General features: G+C 50.9%; 1 protein-coding gene across 5 annotated transcripts in view; it reads left to right on the top strand.

Annotated features, from left to right (window-relative positions):
• Positions 1-15,706, top strand: part of Gatad2a (GATA zinc finger domain containing 2A) — an 81,306-nt gene that overhangs the window by 46,119 nt on the left and 19,481 nt on the right. For all 5 annotated transcript variants that reach the window (XM_040742040.1, XM_040742041.1, XM_040742042.1 and 2 more), the window contains one exon: positions 5,879-6,136. In XM_040742040.1, the coding sequence (XP_040597974.1) occupies positions 5,880-6,136 (257 nt within the window). In that variant the 5' untranslated portion in view covers position 5,879. The remainder of the gene's footprint in view (positions 1-5,878; positions 6,137-15,706) is intronic.

Below are 15,706 nucleotides of genomic sequence, written 5' to 3'. Positions count from 1 at the left end.
TGATCCTGTAGCTCCATCTTGTACAGGACCTCCATGGCCATAGGCCTCCAGACACTTGGCTATATATATATATATATATATATATATATATATATATATATATATATATATATATATATATATATATAGTACATTCTGGTTCTACTGTCTCCCTAAGTCCTTGGAGTCATCCCGGGAACCCTTGGCTGGGCTCTGTACTGGAACCGGGTTAAAGTTTCATTCTCTGCAGCAGTTGAATTTCTAGCATGCCATTTCCTTGTCTGAGGAACCTCTTTGCCTTTTGAGTTCTGCGTGTGTGAGGTTCAGGATAGTCTGAGGCCAACCCAGTAGCTTATCTGCTTGTCTACTCTTTTCAGAGACTTAATTAAACCTTGGGGTGCTGGATTTGGGTTGAATTTGCTAGTTGCATGTCCTTTTTGAACCGTCTGCCTCTGGATAGATGTGCTCTGGGATGTGTGTGGAAAAGAAGGCTGTTGACCACTGTGGTAGGGGATACTGGAGCTGTGCTGCTGTTGCTTTTCTCTGTGTGGTTTTGTCGAAGCACTCACCTAGGTGACCTGAAGGCTGTGGCTCATTGTGGGGCAGTTTTATTTGGACACAGCCATGCCCAATGAAGTATATACAGTAAGGACCTCAGACGGAGTTCTTCCACAGACAGCACATGACCCCTGGATAACAGGTGCTGGGCTATTCCTGCTAGACTGCTTCCCCTGAAGTCCAGAAAAGCTTGCTTTCAATGAAACTTGCCTACAAGTACACAGCAAAGCACCATGTGTGCTCATGCCCATCCCCTCCTTGGGTCCCACAGCCCCCCATGACGCAGCAAGCTCAGGTCTCTTAAGGCAACAGTTAGATTCCCTGTGACATGGGTATGGGATTTAGCTGTAGCCCATTTATCATATTGATTGGGTCCCATGTTTCTGTTGTTTGAGTGGAGTTCTGAACGGTCTTGTCTTTGGCTTCTTTTGCCCACAGACCTGTGTTTTTTTTTTCTGCCTGGTTCCACACCCTAAGTGGCTTAGAGGAACACTGCAGCTTAGGTGTGTTCTCATGGCACTCAGTGGAGTTTGTGCTGTGCCTATCTCAGTAGAACATGCACAGCTTGAGGTACTCACTCTTAGGGTGGTCCAGGTCCCTGGAACCTGCAGGGGTCATTTGGGAGGTGCTGTCTGTGGGGCTTTGCCTAGAGCAGTGCAGACTGCAGCCCTAACATCCCAGACTCCAGGGGATGCCTACCCCTCACCTGTAAACTGGGGGCTGGTGATCACATCCAACCCTACAGGGAGCGGCTGCTGGCCTGACCCTGGGGATGCTGCTGGCTAAGAGCTCACTGCCTTCCTGTTCACACTGGGTGGGGCCCAAGGGTCCTGCCAGCCCCAACCCCAGAGGGAAGCCCACATTTGCTCATTTATTCAGTCCTGCTGGGGAAGGGGGGAAGGGGGAGAGAGAGAGACACAGAGAGAAAGAGAGATTCCCTTGCCAAGCTATGGACACACCAATGACATTGATGAGGTGTTCCTACTCTTGCATAGACAAAGAACATCCATCCTGAGCTGCTGCCGCCTGCCTGTGTTCTTATAAATCACCTTTTTGTGAAATCCTTCAGTCACCCATGCCATGGCCTCTTGTCAGTGGCCTATTCCCTGATCACCACACAGGGGAGCCTTTGTTCTGTTCAGGGTAGCTGTTCCATCTTCCTGGTCTCGCGTGTGTACAGTGGGTGTGCAAGCATGCCTGAAGGTGAAGACATGTAGTGCACCCGTCATTCAGTGGAGCGGGTTTTTTGTTTTGTTTTGTTTTTAACATGCAGCAGAAGATGCTGCTGCAGGTCAGTATTGGGGGAAGGAGGAGGTGGGAACCTGACCACTAGGCCCACCTACAGTTTGGTTCCTGTCACTTTATTGAGAGGATACCTGTCCTCAGCTTGTGAGACTCTGGGCGTTTGGCATCTGATGAGCCCTGGCATAAGTGAGGTATTTTGGAAAGGACATTTGCAAGGCCCAGTGTGACCCTTGTACTGCAAGTTACCAGGAACCCTGCATCTCCTCTTTAGGGCTTTGAAAGCCTAGGACAGACTGGTGGGCTTTTCTGATTTGATTTTACTTACGCGTTTATGTTATGTTGTGTGGGCATATGCTACAGTATACATGTATAGTTTGGGAGGGGCGATGACTGGGGGCTCAGAGGTTAAGAGTTTTTGTTGCTCTTCCAGAAGATCTGAATTCTGTTCCCCACACCTATGTGGTGGCTCACCGATCACTCTAGATCCCCAGTTCCAAGTATCAGGCACCCTCATCTGACTTCTTCAGACTGACACAATACACATAGAAACATAGAACACTCATACAGATAAAATACCTTTTTAAAAAAGTGCCAGGGGTAGTGACACTTGCCTTTAATCTCAGCACACTGTGAGCATAGGCAGATTTATTTCTGAGTTCAAGGCCAACCTGGTCTACCTTGTCTCAGAAAAAAAAAAGGTGTATATAATTCATGGGAACTTCTTTAGGTTTTTGAGACAGGATTTCTCTGTATAATAGCACTGACTGTCCTGGAACTCAGCCCCGGTTGCTGATAGGGGTGACTTGGCCTCCAACTTGGGCCACAACTCTCTGGACAGTGCCAGCTGCAGGCCAGGAGGAGCTGGGCAGCAGGACCTCTGTGCCTTATGATTGGGCTCCATGTGTCCTTGTCTGAGGACGGCAGCTGCTTCATAAGCCCTGCGTTCCTCCAGATAGGAAGTGATGTCCCTCAGAACCCAGGGTAGAGGCTGCCCCAAAGCAGGGATCACTGCATCAAACTGCAGTCTTAACTTTTTCTTCCCCATCACCTTGTCTTTTCTTTAATAACCCATTTGACTTTGTTTTATGTTCCTTGGTATGCGGTTGGGCTGACTTGTGTCTGTGGGTCAGTTAGCTGGGGATGGCCGCTTTGCCTTTGGCACCTGACTTAGAGCTGAGTTCCTGCCCGAGGCCCTCCCTCCAGTGCGCTGTGGCATTTTACTGAAAGGAAGCAGTTAATGGAGTTTGCTGCTCAGAGACCTGCCCACCTTTGGTGGACCACAAGGACTCAGCCCCTTGGCGCCAGGCTGGCAGAGACACCTATATAGGACTCGGTCTGCCCACCAGCCTTCAGGCCTCACCGGCGGTTGTTAGGGTTGCTGCAGCATGCCCTGGATGTTTGGAGAGAGCAGGAAGACTCTTGCTCTCAGTGCTGTAGCCTCTCTCCTTGCCCTTGTCACTTTCATTCACATCTGGACCCTGAAGATGACCACCATGTGTGCTGCCATGCAGGCAGTGGCTGGTGAGGCCCTCCCCCTGTGGTAGCTACTCTGGTGGGGCAGTTTTCTTCTTCCCTCTGGGAATTTGGAAACCCACCTCATTTGTAAGTGAGTGATCCAGCCCCTTTCTCTGTCTCTTAGGATGCTTCCTAGGGGAGGCTTTTCTCCTTCCTGCCTACTTGGTGCCTGCAGTACAGTGGCTGTCAGCACTGGTCCCAGGGAGACTTTGCTCCTGCTGGCCTTGTGGGGGTTGGGGCTCTTCCTACCACAGAATACCATGCTGGTCTGGATTGGTCAGTCCCCAAGGGCACAAGGGTATACTGAGGCCCTAGTGGAGAGGGCACAGCCTGCTTGGGACCTCTGTGTTGTGCCTAGTCCTCTAGCTCTGCTTATCTTTCTGGAGATGGAAAGGCAAATCCCTGGCATTCCCTCACCTGCCTTCAGCCCAGCCCACCCTGAGGTTGGTTCAAGGTTTTGGGCCCAGGTGGGCCGAGTGACAGGGTCCTAATTCATGCTGTTGGGCTCCTGGACCCTGTTTAGTTCTGAACAGATAACTATCACCACGTGATGGGGGGGCTGTCCTAGAGATATAAAGTTCCCCCAATCGGTTAGACTCTTGCTTTCCTTAGCCCTTTCATAGCAACGAGGAAGTGAGGCAGTGAGGGGTAGAAGGTAGACCTTAGGCAGGGTCTCTTGTGGATTCAGATGAGCTGAGAGTTTGAGGCCACGCTAGGAAATCCCTGCCTGGCTGCAGCAGTTGTGGTTGTGTAGTGAGAGCAGGGCCACGCCTAGAGCTTCACTCTTTCTGGTTTTTCCAGACGGGGTTTCTCTGTGTAGCCTGGATGTACTGGACCTCAACTCTGTAGAACAGGTTGGCCTCGAACTCAGATCCACCTGCCTCTGCTTCCCAGAGTGTTGGGGTTAAAAGTGTATGACACCACCACCCTGCTGTGCCTCCGCCACCCAGCAAGCTTCACTCTTGAGAGTCATAATGTTCCCCAGTTCCCACATGCTCTTCTTGTCAGAGGTCCTGGGCTCCCATCTTTCCCTGTCCAGGCCTGGGTGTGCTTGTATCCTGTTTGAGGATACTGCCACAGTCTGCCTCCTCACTTGTTCTAGAACTCAGCAGCTCTGCTTCAGGCAGCCCTGACACCCCAGGGTAGTGACTTGTTTGCTTTCACAGGGAGACAAGACAGAGCGTCAGCAGGGTTGATGGAGTTTGTGGTCAGTTGTGTTGGAGGAAGCTGTGTAACTCCAGAGCTGAGAGGTGCTGGTGGAGTGGAGTGGAGGCGTGGCTGGGGGAGGGGGTTGGCATGGTACAGATTGGAGTGGCAGGAGGGTGGGTGCAGATGATAGGGTTTGGGACCCTATCTCGATCCACCCTGGACTGAATCATATTGGGGTTAGAGCATCAGCTGTATCTGATGGTTGCTGAGGGAGAGCTCCTGACCTCAGGTTCTAGAGATGGGTCAGGGGGCCTTCTGGGTGGGGGAGGGGGGAGGCGACACTGCTTTGACTTTGGGAGTATATCTTTGATAGGATGTTCCCAGTCTCTCAGAACCAGCTTTGTCTAGGACAGGCCTTTCCAACCATATTTGCCAGTGGAGAAACTGAGCCACCTAGAAGGAGGTATCCTGCGATGCCTCTGCAGGGTACCTGGGTGCCAAATAAACCATGAAAAACTATCCCCTGGATACAGCCAGGTCTCAGCCGGATTTTTTTCCCTGTCCATAGTGAACTCTGGGTTTTCTCTTACTTTCTCTAGTTTGGTGTTCTGTGGTGTTAAAACTGGATTCTGAGCGGCCCCTTTAAGAACTCCTTGTCCCAGACCCTTGCTGTGGAATGCCAGCAAGCTGTCCTGTCTCTGCTAGGGTTAACAACACTTCACTTCAGCTGTGTTGTCTGGAACCGGTTCAGACTGGTTTTCTGGAACGTGCTTTGTCTCTCTGACTGAATCCTGGGAAGGGTCATGTGGAGCCCAGTGATGTCATGGGATCAAAAACTGACTCAGCAGTTTTTGGTTTTGTTTTGCTTTTTCCTTTTTCTTTAAATCAAGATATGCGTGTGCCATAGGTACAGGGCCACGATGGTGGCATGTTGGGATGGACCAGACTACTCTGCTCAGAGTGTATCTCTACCAAACAAAAGAGCTTAGTGTGCCCCCCACTTCTGGCTCCCTGGAGGGGAGCAGCAGGGGGAACTCAGGCACACGGCACCTGAGGTCCCCTCTGTCCAGCCCCCACCCCCACCCCCACCATTGCAGTGTAGGTCTAGGCTCCTGGGCTGGTTTTCAGGCCCACAGTCGGCACTGTCCCTCCACAGAAGGCCCTGTCCAATGACAGCTGCCACTGCTTTCCTCCCACTTGGATTCCATGGCTTCTCAGATGGCCACACCCCAGAGGCCTGTGGACCCCCTTCCTGCCCAGCCATCCTGAGGATGTGAAGAAAGTCTTGGAGAGGCTTCTGTGGTCCCTCTGGTCCTTGTCCCTTTTCCAGCTAGCCTCCTCTGTGAGGAGAACAAAGCCACCACCTAGACTTTAAGAAGGGCTTGCTTTTCCACGACTGGCTCAAATGCTGTGTCCTCCCTTCCACATACAGAATGAACGAAGAAGCATGTCGAACCCGCAGTCAGAAACGAGCCCTTGACCCTGACCTAACGGAGGATGATGTGGACAGCAAGAAAATGAAAATGGAGAGAGGAGCCTCAGAGCTAACTGTGGACAGAGACACCAGGGTGATGCCTGAGCCGTGCGCAGGCCCAGCCCATGGGTTGCTGAGGACAGCAGAGACCACAGCCACAGGATCAGGCGAAGGGCTGGTAGGAGACGGGCCTGTGGACATGCGCACCTCACACAGGTGAGTGAGAAGACCCAATGGGCCTGGCTGGAGCTTAGCAGAGGCTAAGTGCAGGTGTCCCTGACTGAGTCCTAAGCTAGGGCCCTGTCAGTGGCTAGTTCATGAGTCTCAGAGGGGTGGAAGTCCCCTGCTGTCAGTGGGCCTGCCACTTCTGGGGTTACAGGAGGACTGGAACATTCCTTTGGTGTGAGTGCCTCAGGGAGGCCAGGCTGCCACGCCCTGCCTATGTCGCTCCTCAAAGGCAGGGCCTCCCATTGCTCTGGCAGGCTTCTGCCTTCTGCTCTGTGTTTTCTCCTGGTCATCCGCATTTACTTCATGGAAACTTTGCTGGTACTCAGGCTTTGTGACACTCACAGGTGACAGCTTGGAGCAAGTCCGACTCAGCCTCCCATCAGGTCTTCACTCAGAAACCCTTTTTCCCAGTACCTCTGTTACCCTTTCTTCAGAACACCCCAGAATGGAGCATTTGCCCCAGACTCCACTGAGGCCATAGCCTCCCGCTCCCTAGTGAGCTGTTTACCTAGGGCCAGCACTGGTGGGCTGCAGGACACTGGTTCTCCACATGGTCCCTGAAGTGTACAGGGATTGCAGTCTGTCAGCCTTGTGGAAAGTTCAGGGTTGGGACCCTGAGGACCCCCATATTGGCTGGTGCAACTTAGAATCCTGACTATTTTGAGGTCAGTGGCAAAGTCCAGCCTCCCCTCTATTGAGAACCCTGAATTTTCCATGAGGAAGGCTTTTCTCATCTGGACAAATGTGGCAGGGTATGTATGCATGTCATTCCAGGAGGTGCAGACGGGAAGATGGAGTTAGAGGCCAGCCTGGCATGCCCAGGACCCTGTTTTAATAACATTTTTGCTCCCTCAAAAACCAGTCTTCTTCTCTGACTGCTTTTTGTTGCCCCGTTCTAAACCTAAGGCTTATTTTTTAAAACACTTTTTTATTATATATTTAAATTAGAAACAAGCTTGCTTTTGCCATATTAGTCCCAGCTCCCTCTCCCTCCCCTCCATGCCCGTTCCCGCCCATCAGCCACCCCTAGCCCTCCACCCTATTCCCACTCCATTCCCCAGGGAGGGTAAGGCCCCCCATGGGGGATCTCTAGAGTCTGTTATTTTGTTCCGGGGAAGGTCCAGGCCCTCCCCCAACCTAAAGCTTATTTAAGTCAAAGGGGCAGGGTTGGGCTCCTTTCCCTCCCTTGGCCTTACTGGGTCCTCAGCCCTCTGAGACCTCTGGTGGATGAGCTCCCAAAGCTGAGGGAGAGTGAGTAGGTGCATTGGGGTGTGCCAGATCTGTTCCATACTTCGTCCTACTGTGGCCTGCTCCTCTGTGGGCGGGCTGATAAAGTCCAAAGTTGAGTGTGAAAGGGCGAAAGAGTCGCTTCTGTGCTGTCGAAGCCCAGGGCTGTAACAGCCTCTGATGTCTGGGCCCTCCCCTCAGCTTTTGGTTTCTATTCTTTTAGTTTTTCAAGATATGGTTTTACTGTAACTTTGGAGCCTGCCTGGAACTTGCTTGTAGACCAGGGTGGCCTTGAACTCACAGAGATCTGCCTGCCTCTGGTTTCTAAGCTGCCCTTAGATTCATTGAAGCTAATGCTTAGGATGCTTTCTTATGGCACTTAAGGATGCAGGGAACAGATCACCCAGGTAACCCTGGAGTGAGGGCCCTGGCTGGTACAGGTCAGTGGGCAGAGTGGGGGCTGGGTCACATGCTCCAGCTTTTCCCAGGCATAACATCCAGCCACGTTTCATCCTGGTGACAGGAAGTGAGCACTCAGTGGCAACCTCTGCAGAGTGGGAGCAGCTCTGGTTTCTGTGTTTGGTTTTCCTTAGGGTGTCTGACAGGGTCGTCTTTAGGGACTGTGTGTTCTGTTGGTGTTAGGCAAGAGTTGGGCTGTGTGGACTGCTGTAGTGAGTGTACCCACCCAGAGTAGTGACATGAGGGACTCTTGCTTTGAGCATCTTATCAGTTGTGCACTGAAAAAGCCTCCCTCGAAGGCTTAATGCCATACATTACCTGTTCAACAGGAAAGAAAAAGGGGGGGGGGTGATTTCCAGACAGGGTTTCTCCATGCAGCCCTGGCTGTCCTGGAACTCACTCTGTAGTGAGTTCAAACTCACAGAGATCCACCTGGCTATGGAAAGAATATTTTAAGTTGAACATTTCTAGACCAATATGGCTGCAATTCCCATACAGTGCCAGCTCAACCTGGTAAATTGGCACACTTTTCCAAGGGTGATAAGACAAAGCTAGTTTCCAAAATTCAAGTCCTACAAATAAGGATGCATATAAGGAGCTGTGTGACCACATCAGTGGCCACGGTTTTCCAGGCTCTGCAGTCAGATGAGCCAAATGGAGGCGCCTGCTGTTAATTGTGCTAAAATGAGTGAATTTTTTTTTATTTTTTTATTTTTTTGCTTTTTCTTTTGAGGCAAGGTCTTATTGGTAGCCATGGCTGGCTTGGAACTATGGATGTAGACTAGGCTAGCCTTGAACTCAAAGAGACCCATCTTCCTGCCTTTGTCTCCCATTGCTGGTTAAAGATGTGTGCCAACATGTCTGGCTCTTTTAAATTTTTTTTGTTAACTTGTGTGGAGGGAGTGAGACTCAGTGTACTCATGGAGGTCAGAAGTCAGCCATAGGTATTACTCAGGAGCTGTCTGCCTTGCTTTTTAAGACCCTCTCTCACTGGCCTGAGGCTTGGCAGTTTGGAAAGTGAGCCCAGTGACCCAACGGTCTCCATGCCACCAAGCCCTACTATTTATGTGGGTGCTTGGGGTGGGGCCATATCCCCATTGCCTACTTTATAAATTTGAAAAGTTTGTGATACCACGTCTTTGGTCCAAACCAAGAGATGATCCCCTAACCTCCAAGGGTATGTGGTTTCCTGACTGAATAGCTTAGCTTCCAGCAGATTAGCTTTGTGTGCATTTGTAGACTTTATGTAAAGAGTTTGTCCTCTTTGTCGTCTGGCTTTCCTTTTGCACTGTGTCTTTGAGATTCATGCACACTGTTTCATAGCATAGGCAGTGCTCCCTGTCCTGATGGGTTCCACACTAATGGTTTTAACCAGTCACAGTCAGAAATGGTGGGTGGGCCGGGAGGGTGTAACGTAGTAGTAATATCTTTCTCACTGCTGTGACAGAATGCCTGACAAAACTGCTTAAGGACAGAAAAGCTTAGTTGGTTATGTTTGAGGACAAACCCACGGGTGGCAGGGAGGCTGGGCATGAGGCAGCTAGTCAGAAAACAGAGGATGATAAATAATGCTGCCATGCGAATCCTTTCTTCCTTTTTGTGCAGAATTGGATCCCAGGCCATGGTGTAGTGCTGCCTTCATTCACAGTGGCCTAGACATGCGTCTCTTTTAGATGACTATAAATGCCCTCAAGCTGACAGTCAAGATTATGCCAGGTAGAGCAGGGCCATGATTTCAATGTCCAGCACCAAAAAGAAAAGTGTAGGATTTTTGCTTGTGCTAAACATGTTGAGCAGTGTGGTGTGCCTGCTTGCAGAGTTCGCAGTAAATCAGCTGTTGTGAATGACATACAGCACAGCACATGCAGGGTCTGTGAAAGTCAAACACCACGTTGTGCCAGCATCTCACAACTGGGGTCACTGAGCACCGCTACCAACAGTTTTGACTGTATGCTTCTGGGATTTCTCTCTTTGTTATCTGTGTGTGTGTGTGTGTGTTGTATGTGTGCCCAAGAAGGCTGTCATCTCACTGGGGCTGGAGTTCCAGTTCTCCGCAAGAGCAGTATGTGCTCTTAACCACTGAGCCATCTCTCCAGCCTGCTTCCAGAATTCTAATTGGTTCTTTTTCAAAACTTCTGTCTCATGCTCTCATGGATATTTTGAAGGCTAGGGCAGGCTCTGGTGGTGGCAAAGACATGGGATTTTGTTTTCTTCGAGGAGGAGGAGGAGGAGGAGGATTGGAATCACTAAGTGATCTTCTGTAAATGTCTGTGTGACTTGGAACATGGGTGGCAAGGTGCAGCAGTGGGGCCAGAAGGAAGTCTAGAGTTTTCTGGCCATCTCCTAGTGTGTTCTACATTTGGAGTAGATAGAGTTTGGAAGGCAGTCAGGGATTATGACTGAAGAAAGCATCAAATCTCCTTCCAAAAGGCAGTGGTTGCACAGTGAGACAGAGACTGCACTCCTCACCACCCGGAAGCCTGCCAGGGCTCACGGCGTCTCCCTGAGCACACTTTCCTGGGGGAGAGTGAGGTGAGGTATATTACCCGGGACTGCTCACATTTTCCCAGTCCTTGGTGAGTAGGCTGACCACCAGCTGTTTGCTTGGGATGTGGAGCCCAGGGCAGCACTTCGCTATTACAGATTTTGGTCAGTAGATCTTGTCAAGATAATGACAACTGTCACTCCAGTGCTGTGAGGACCAAGAGTAAAGCATGGCCTGACCCTACATAGTGATATCTGTCTCAAGCAAGGAAATAACTTCAAAGCACAAAGAGGAAAGCAGTGTCTAACATAAGACAAGAAAGAAGGCGATGTATCCGCAGGACGGCTCACCAGTGGGCAGGGAGCTTCAGGCTGGCCTCTTCAGTGACATGATGCCCCACAGGCTCGTGGAGAGAGGAGGTCCAGCACCCACAGAGCTCTTGGTGAGTTCATGAACTATGAAGTGGTTTGAAGAAGAAACTGTCATCTCATAGGATTGCCAAATGAGAGAGGGGCTTTGTGGGTGGGTGCTCTCACTATGTAGTTGAGGCTGGCCTGCAGCACACAGATTCTTCTCTATGTTCTGAAAGATGTACGCCAACCCAAAGAGGGGCATTTTATAAGATAAGGAAGAAATCAGTCACGAGCACATGTGCACTTAACCAGAGAGCCCTGAGTGCCTGAGGCCCAGACCAGTAAGCTTCATGCTAGATGGTTCAGAACCTGTATAGAGCTGGAAGGAGAGCTCCACAAAGCTGTCATCTGTCCTCACATGCACGCCGCGGCGTGCGCTTCTTCCCCGTCAAGCACAAACACGGTGGTGGTAATTTTTAAAGAATAGAAGGTTTACTCTTGGTACACGGTAAGGCACAACAAACAAGGTTACAGAGGATCTAGCCACTGTTGCCCGGTTTGGCCTGGCTGACATCTGCATAACATAGTACAGCTCAAGTGTGCATTGACATTCTTTGGGTTAGCTGTAATAGAGACGACAGACAACGGCAAGCATTAGCACTGACGTGTAGTAGCAACCAGGCCTCTTGTATGCCCTGATCAGATTGTAAGTAGCACAGGCAGACATTTTTCTCCACATCCAGACACGACTGAGGAAAGATGGAATCACTTTCCTCACGCAGGGGGACTCGGGTGTTTGTAGCACTAGTGGCATGGTACATGCCGGCTCCAGAGGAGATAGGAGATACCCAGGTATCTGTAAAGCAAGTTAATATTGCACTCACAGGAAGTAGATAACGTTCTAAGACATAGGATAACCACAGCTGGCCATGCTGAAGGGGCCATAGCAGACCCCAGTCTCAGGCCGTCCTCCTACCTCCATGTGCAGGCTGTGTCACATGTGTGCCCCAGACACAAACCACAGTGTGCTTTTTTTTTGTTGTTGTTTTTTTTTTTTTTTTTTTTTTTTTTTACAAGACAGGGTTTCTCTGTATTGTTTTAGAGGCTATCGGTCCAGCCCGGCCTCGAACTCACAGAGATCCGCCTGCCTCTGCCTCCCGAGTGCTGGGATTAAAGGCGTGAGCCACCACCGCCCGGCCCACAGTGTGCTTTTAAAGCTTAGACTGAGATCTAGAAAGGAAGGCATGGATGGCGAAGGTAGAGCTATGTGGGCCAGGCAGTGAGAGAACAGTCAGTCGTACAAGGGGACACATTGGTGATTATCTCACAACTTTGATACTAAAGTCACTGGATTGTAGAGTCTCGTGTAGTTTATTTAGGCTGCATCCAAACTCTTATCCTCCTGAGTGCTGGGATTACAGATGAGTGCCTCCACATGAAATAGTGCTATTAATGACACCAAGTTGTGCTGTGTGCTACCCCTCATGCTGGTGTTTTAGAAATAAAGTGGGGCTCAGTAGTAAAGCACCCCCTTTTGTGTACAATGCCACGTGTTCCACTTTAATATTGCAAAAAATAAATGGAAGTGAAAAAAATTGTAGTATCTGTAAACATATTCATGAAAATAGAATCCACAGAGGTTATTCCAGGGTTGTGTATCCTGGTCTGCAAGGTCTGTCTGTGAGGTTGTGGGCGTGGGCTGCCTTCCCCATACTCCACTGATTCCCAGTCTGCATCTCACTGCTTGGCTCCAGCTGGCCTTGTATTCCTCTCCGTCCTTCTTCCTCTCCTTTCCCAGGGACAGAATGATAGGTGGGCCACCATGTGGGACTTGTGTGAACCTTTTCTGTGGCATCATCTCCTTGGGCTGCAGGGTGAGTCCTGTGCATGGTGCTGTTCTTGGAGAGGAAGGCAAAGTTGGCAATATGGCTTACTTGAAGGGAATGACTGTCTCCATGCCCTCATTTACCCTGAGAGGAGGCTGCAGGGTCTGTGCTTTGTGAAGTTGGTCTTGGAGTCCAGTGTCTACTTCCAACCCATCTTTAGGCAGATGCTGGCATCTGCCCTCACAAACTTGTCTCCTCCCTTCCTCCTCTTCCTTTGTGTTGGTAGCTTGTTGACTGCAGTGTGGAGTGAGCACAGCCTGTGGCATATTTTCTTTTCAGTCAGCTTGGGGGCTTTGACCTTTGCGAACTTGAAGTTGAGCTGGGAGAGCCATTTAGGTCTTTGGATTGTGGACTTGACACACACACTCACTCTCTCTCTCTCTCTCTCTCTCTCTCTCTCTCTCTCTCTCTCTCTCTCTCTCTCTCTCTCTCTCTCTCTCTCTCTCTCTCTCTCTCTCTCTCTCCCTCCCCTCTCCCCCCTTCCCTCTCTCCTCTCTCGTTGGTGCCATGTCCTTTATGGCAGGCTCACTGAGAGAGCACTGAAGGGCAATGGCACACCTGATGAGTTGGTGGCACACCAGCCAGTGCTCTGTGTCCTCCACAAAGCCAAGTGGCTCTAAGAGGGCCAGGGGAGGGTGGGGTGGTGGCCTGGCCTCCTGTATGCGGGCATGGGGTAGGCCTCAGAACACACGCGTGGTGCCAGGACCAGCAGGCCAGGGCCTTACCCAGATGCTTTTTACTTGTGGCTGCTTGGGACAGAGGGTAAAGGTGACTTTGGATTGGCCACTTCATAAAGAGGCCATGCCAGCCATTGATCTGCAAGTCACCATGAGGAAAGGGCCTGGCATGCTGTGTGCCCTTAATCCTAGCTCTTGATGTAAGGGCAGGCAGGTCTGTGAGTTAGAGACCAGGCCAGCCAGGGCCACACAATGAGACCCTGTCTGAGAGAAAAGAGAAGGCTTGAGGCTGGGGAGACTCTGAATTCCCCAGAACCCATGTGGAAACAGGGCAAGGCATAGGGCTGCCACACTCGGGAAGCAGAGAGGGGACCTCTAGATTAGTCGGCCGTCAGTGCAGCAGATGGAGAATTCACAGGACTGCACACCACGGGTGAACATAGCCAGAGGAAAGGCTTACTTATGCTCTAGGGATGTGGTTGTGTTCTGGGGCCCAGTGCCTTTGGGCCTGTGGTTAAGCCACATGTGTTGGGAGTGCACGTAGAGGAAGCTGCCCAGCTCCTGGTGGCTGGGGGTAGCAGAAATGGGAGGCTTTCAGTTGCTTTTGTGGGCACATAACACATGGCTTCTGTTGATGCGTGCTGTCTGGGCAGAGCCTCTCCTAATTCTGCCCTGTGATGAGTTCTGACAGGTAAAGTACCTATCACCCAGAGCCTTTGGAAGAACCTTCCACAGTGCCACACACTCTCTACCCTCCCTCCTGTCATCTGCCTTCCTGGTCTCAGCGTTGCTGTGTGGCTCTGATTTGGGCTGAACACTGCTTTGCCTGCCATGTGATTATCTCATGTGGACTGTGACCGCCCCGCCCCCGCCCCTCCCTGCAGTTGATGGCAGGCTCCTGAGGTCCGTGTGACAGCTTCCCCCTTCAGATGCCCAAGTCTTTAGTATGTGTGGCAGCTTATTCATTACGATTCTGCCACTAGGTCCCTTAGCTGCATGAGTCTCTGCCAGGTTCTCCTCTGTCACTTTGCCCCTCCAGTGGAAGCACAAGGCCAGGTCTGTGAGAGAAAGGTGACTGACTGCCCACCATAAGCTGCATTTTGGGGTAACTGTACACATGGGACAGGTTAGGCATCATGTCCCCCAGAATGCAGACTGGGCCTACCAGCCTGTGACCCAAGTGTTGGGGGTGATGTCTTAGGATACAGCCTCAGCATGTACATGTGTGGTTTTTCTGTGTATCCCTGACTGTCCATAGACCAGGCTGGCCTTGACCAGGCTGGCCTTGAACTCAGATCCACCTGCCTCTGCTTCCCAAGTACTGGGATTAAAGGTGTGCGCCACCACCACCATCTCTTGTAGCCCGTCAGGAATCCTGTGTCCTACACTGTGCTCTTGGTCTGAGGGTAAGTGTAGCTTCTTGGGTGGCTCTCAAACATTCTCCACCTTGATTGAATTCTCTGCCTGGGCTTCAGAACACTGGGTGGCTTGAAGGACCGGGATGCCTCCTCAAAGAAAAGGCCTCAGGCCACCTTGTGTCATAGCTGTCATGTAGGCAAGTTCTGCTCTTGGGAACTTAGGTACATGCCCTTACTGCTCCTGCCCCAGGTGTCATCTCTGGACCAGGCCTTTACACCCCTGTCTCAGTTTGTGCCTCTGTTCACTGGGTTTCTTGTTCCCATCTCTCTTTGTCCTCCCTCCCCGCCATCCCCTCCCTCCCTCCCTCCCTCCCTCCCTCCCTCCCTTCTCTCCTCTCTCTTTCAAGGCAGGGTTTCTCTGGCCATTCAGGAACTTAGTCTGTCGATCAGACTGGCCTCAAACTCAGAGATCACCTGCTGGGACTAAAGAGGTGTGCTACCACTACCCACCAACTTGTGTGTGTGTGCGTATGTGTATGTGTGCACCGTGTGTGTGTGTGCCTAGTGCCCATAGAGGCCAGAAGAGTATGTCAGGTCCCCTGGAACAGGAGATGGACAGGTGGCTGTTAACTGCCGTGCCTGTATTGGGTACCCAGCCCAGATTCTCTGGAGGAGCATCCAATACTCCTAACCTTTGAGCCATCTCTCCAGCCCTATCTGTTGCTTTTAACTGGTAGCTTTTTTTCCTGGCCCAGTACTCCTTGAGTGAGTCCTGCCTCCTGTCCTGATGGAAGAGCAGAGTGAAGAAGAGTCTTTGGTAGAAACAAGAGTTTCTACCTGCTCTTACAAGGCTTTGTGGCCCTGGGTGCAGCAGCAGGAATCACATCAGAAGGTGGACTGTGCTAGTCCATGGAAGGGCTCTTTAGGAAAACAATGGCAGGCCTTCTGGGGAGGGTTCTGGGTTGTATCCTGATATTGTCAAAAAGATAAACCGAGGGGAAGAGCCAGGAGCCCCACTGTGTTACTTCTTGTTCCGCATGGCCTTGGATAAGACATGTTGTCTCTGTCTCATCATAGAGGAAGACTTCTCATAGTGCTACAGGGACAAGTGTG

This window comes from Mesocricetus auratus, unplaced genomic scaffold (assembly GCF_017639785.1).
Source record: "Mesocricetus auratus isolate SY011 unplaced genomic scaffold, BCM_Maur_2.0 Super-Scaffold_6731, whole genome shotgun sequence".
NCBI lineage: Eukaryota > Metazoa > Chordata > Mammalia > Rodentia > Cricetidae > Mesocricetus > Mesocricetus auratus.
This window is presented reverse-complemented; position numbering and strand designations above follow the sequence as displayed.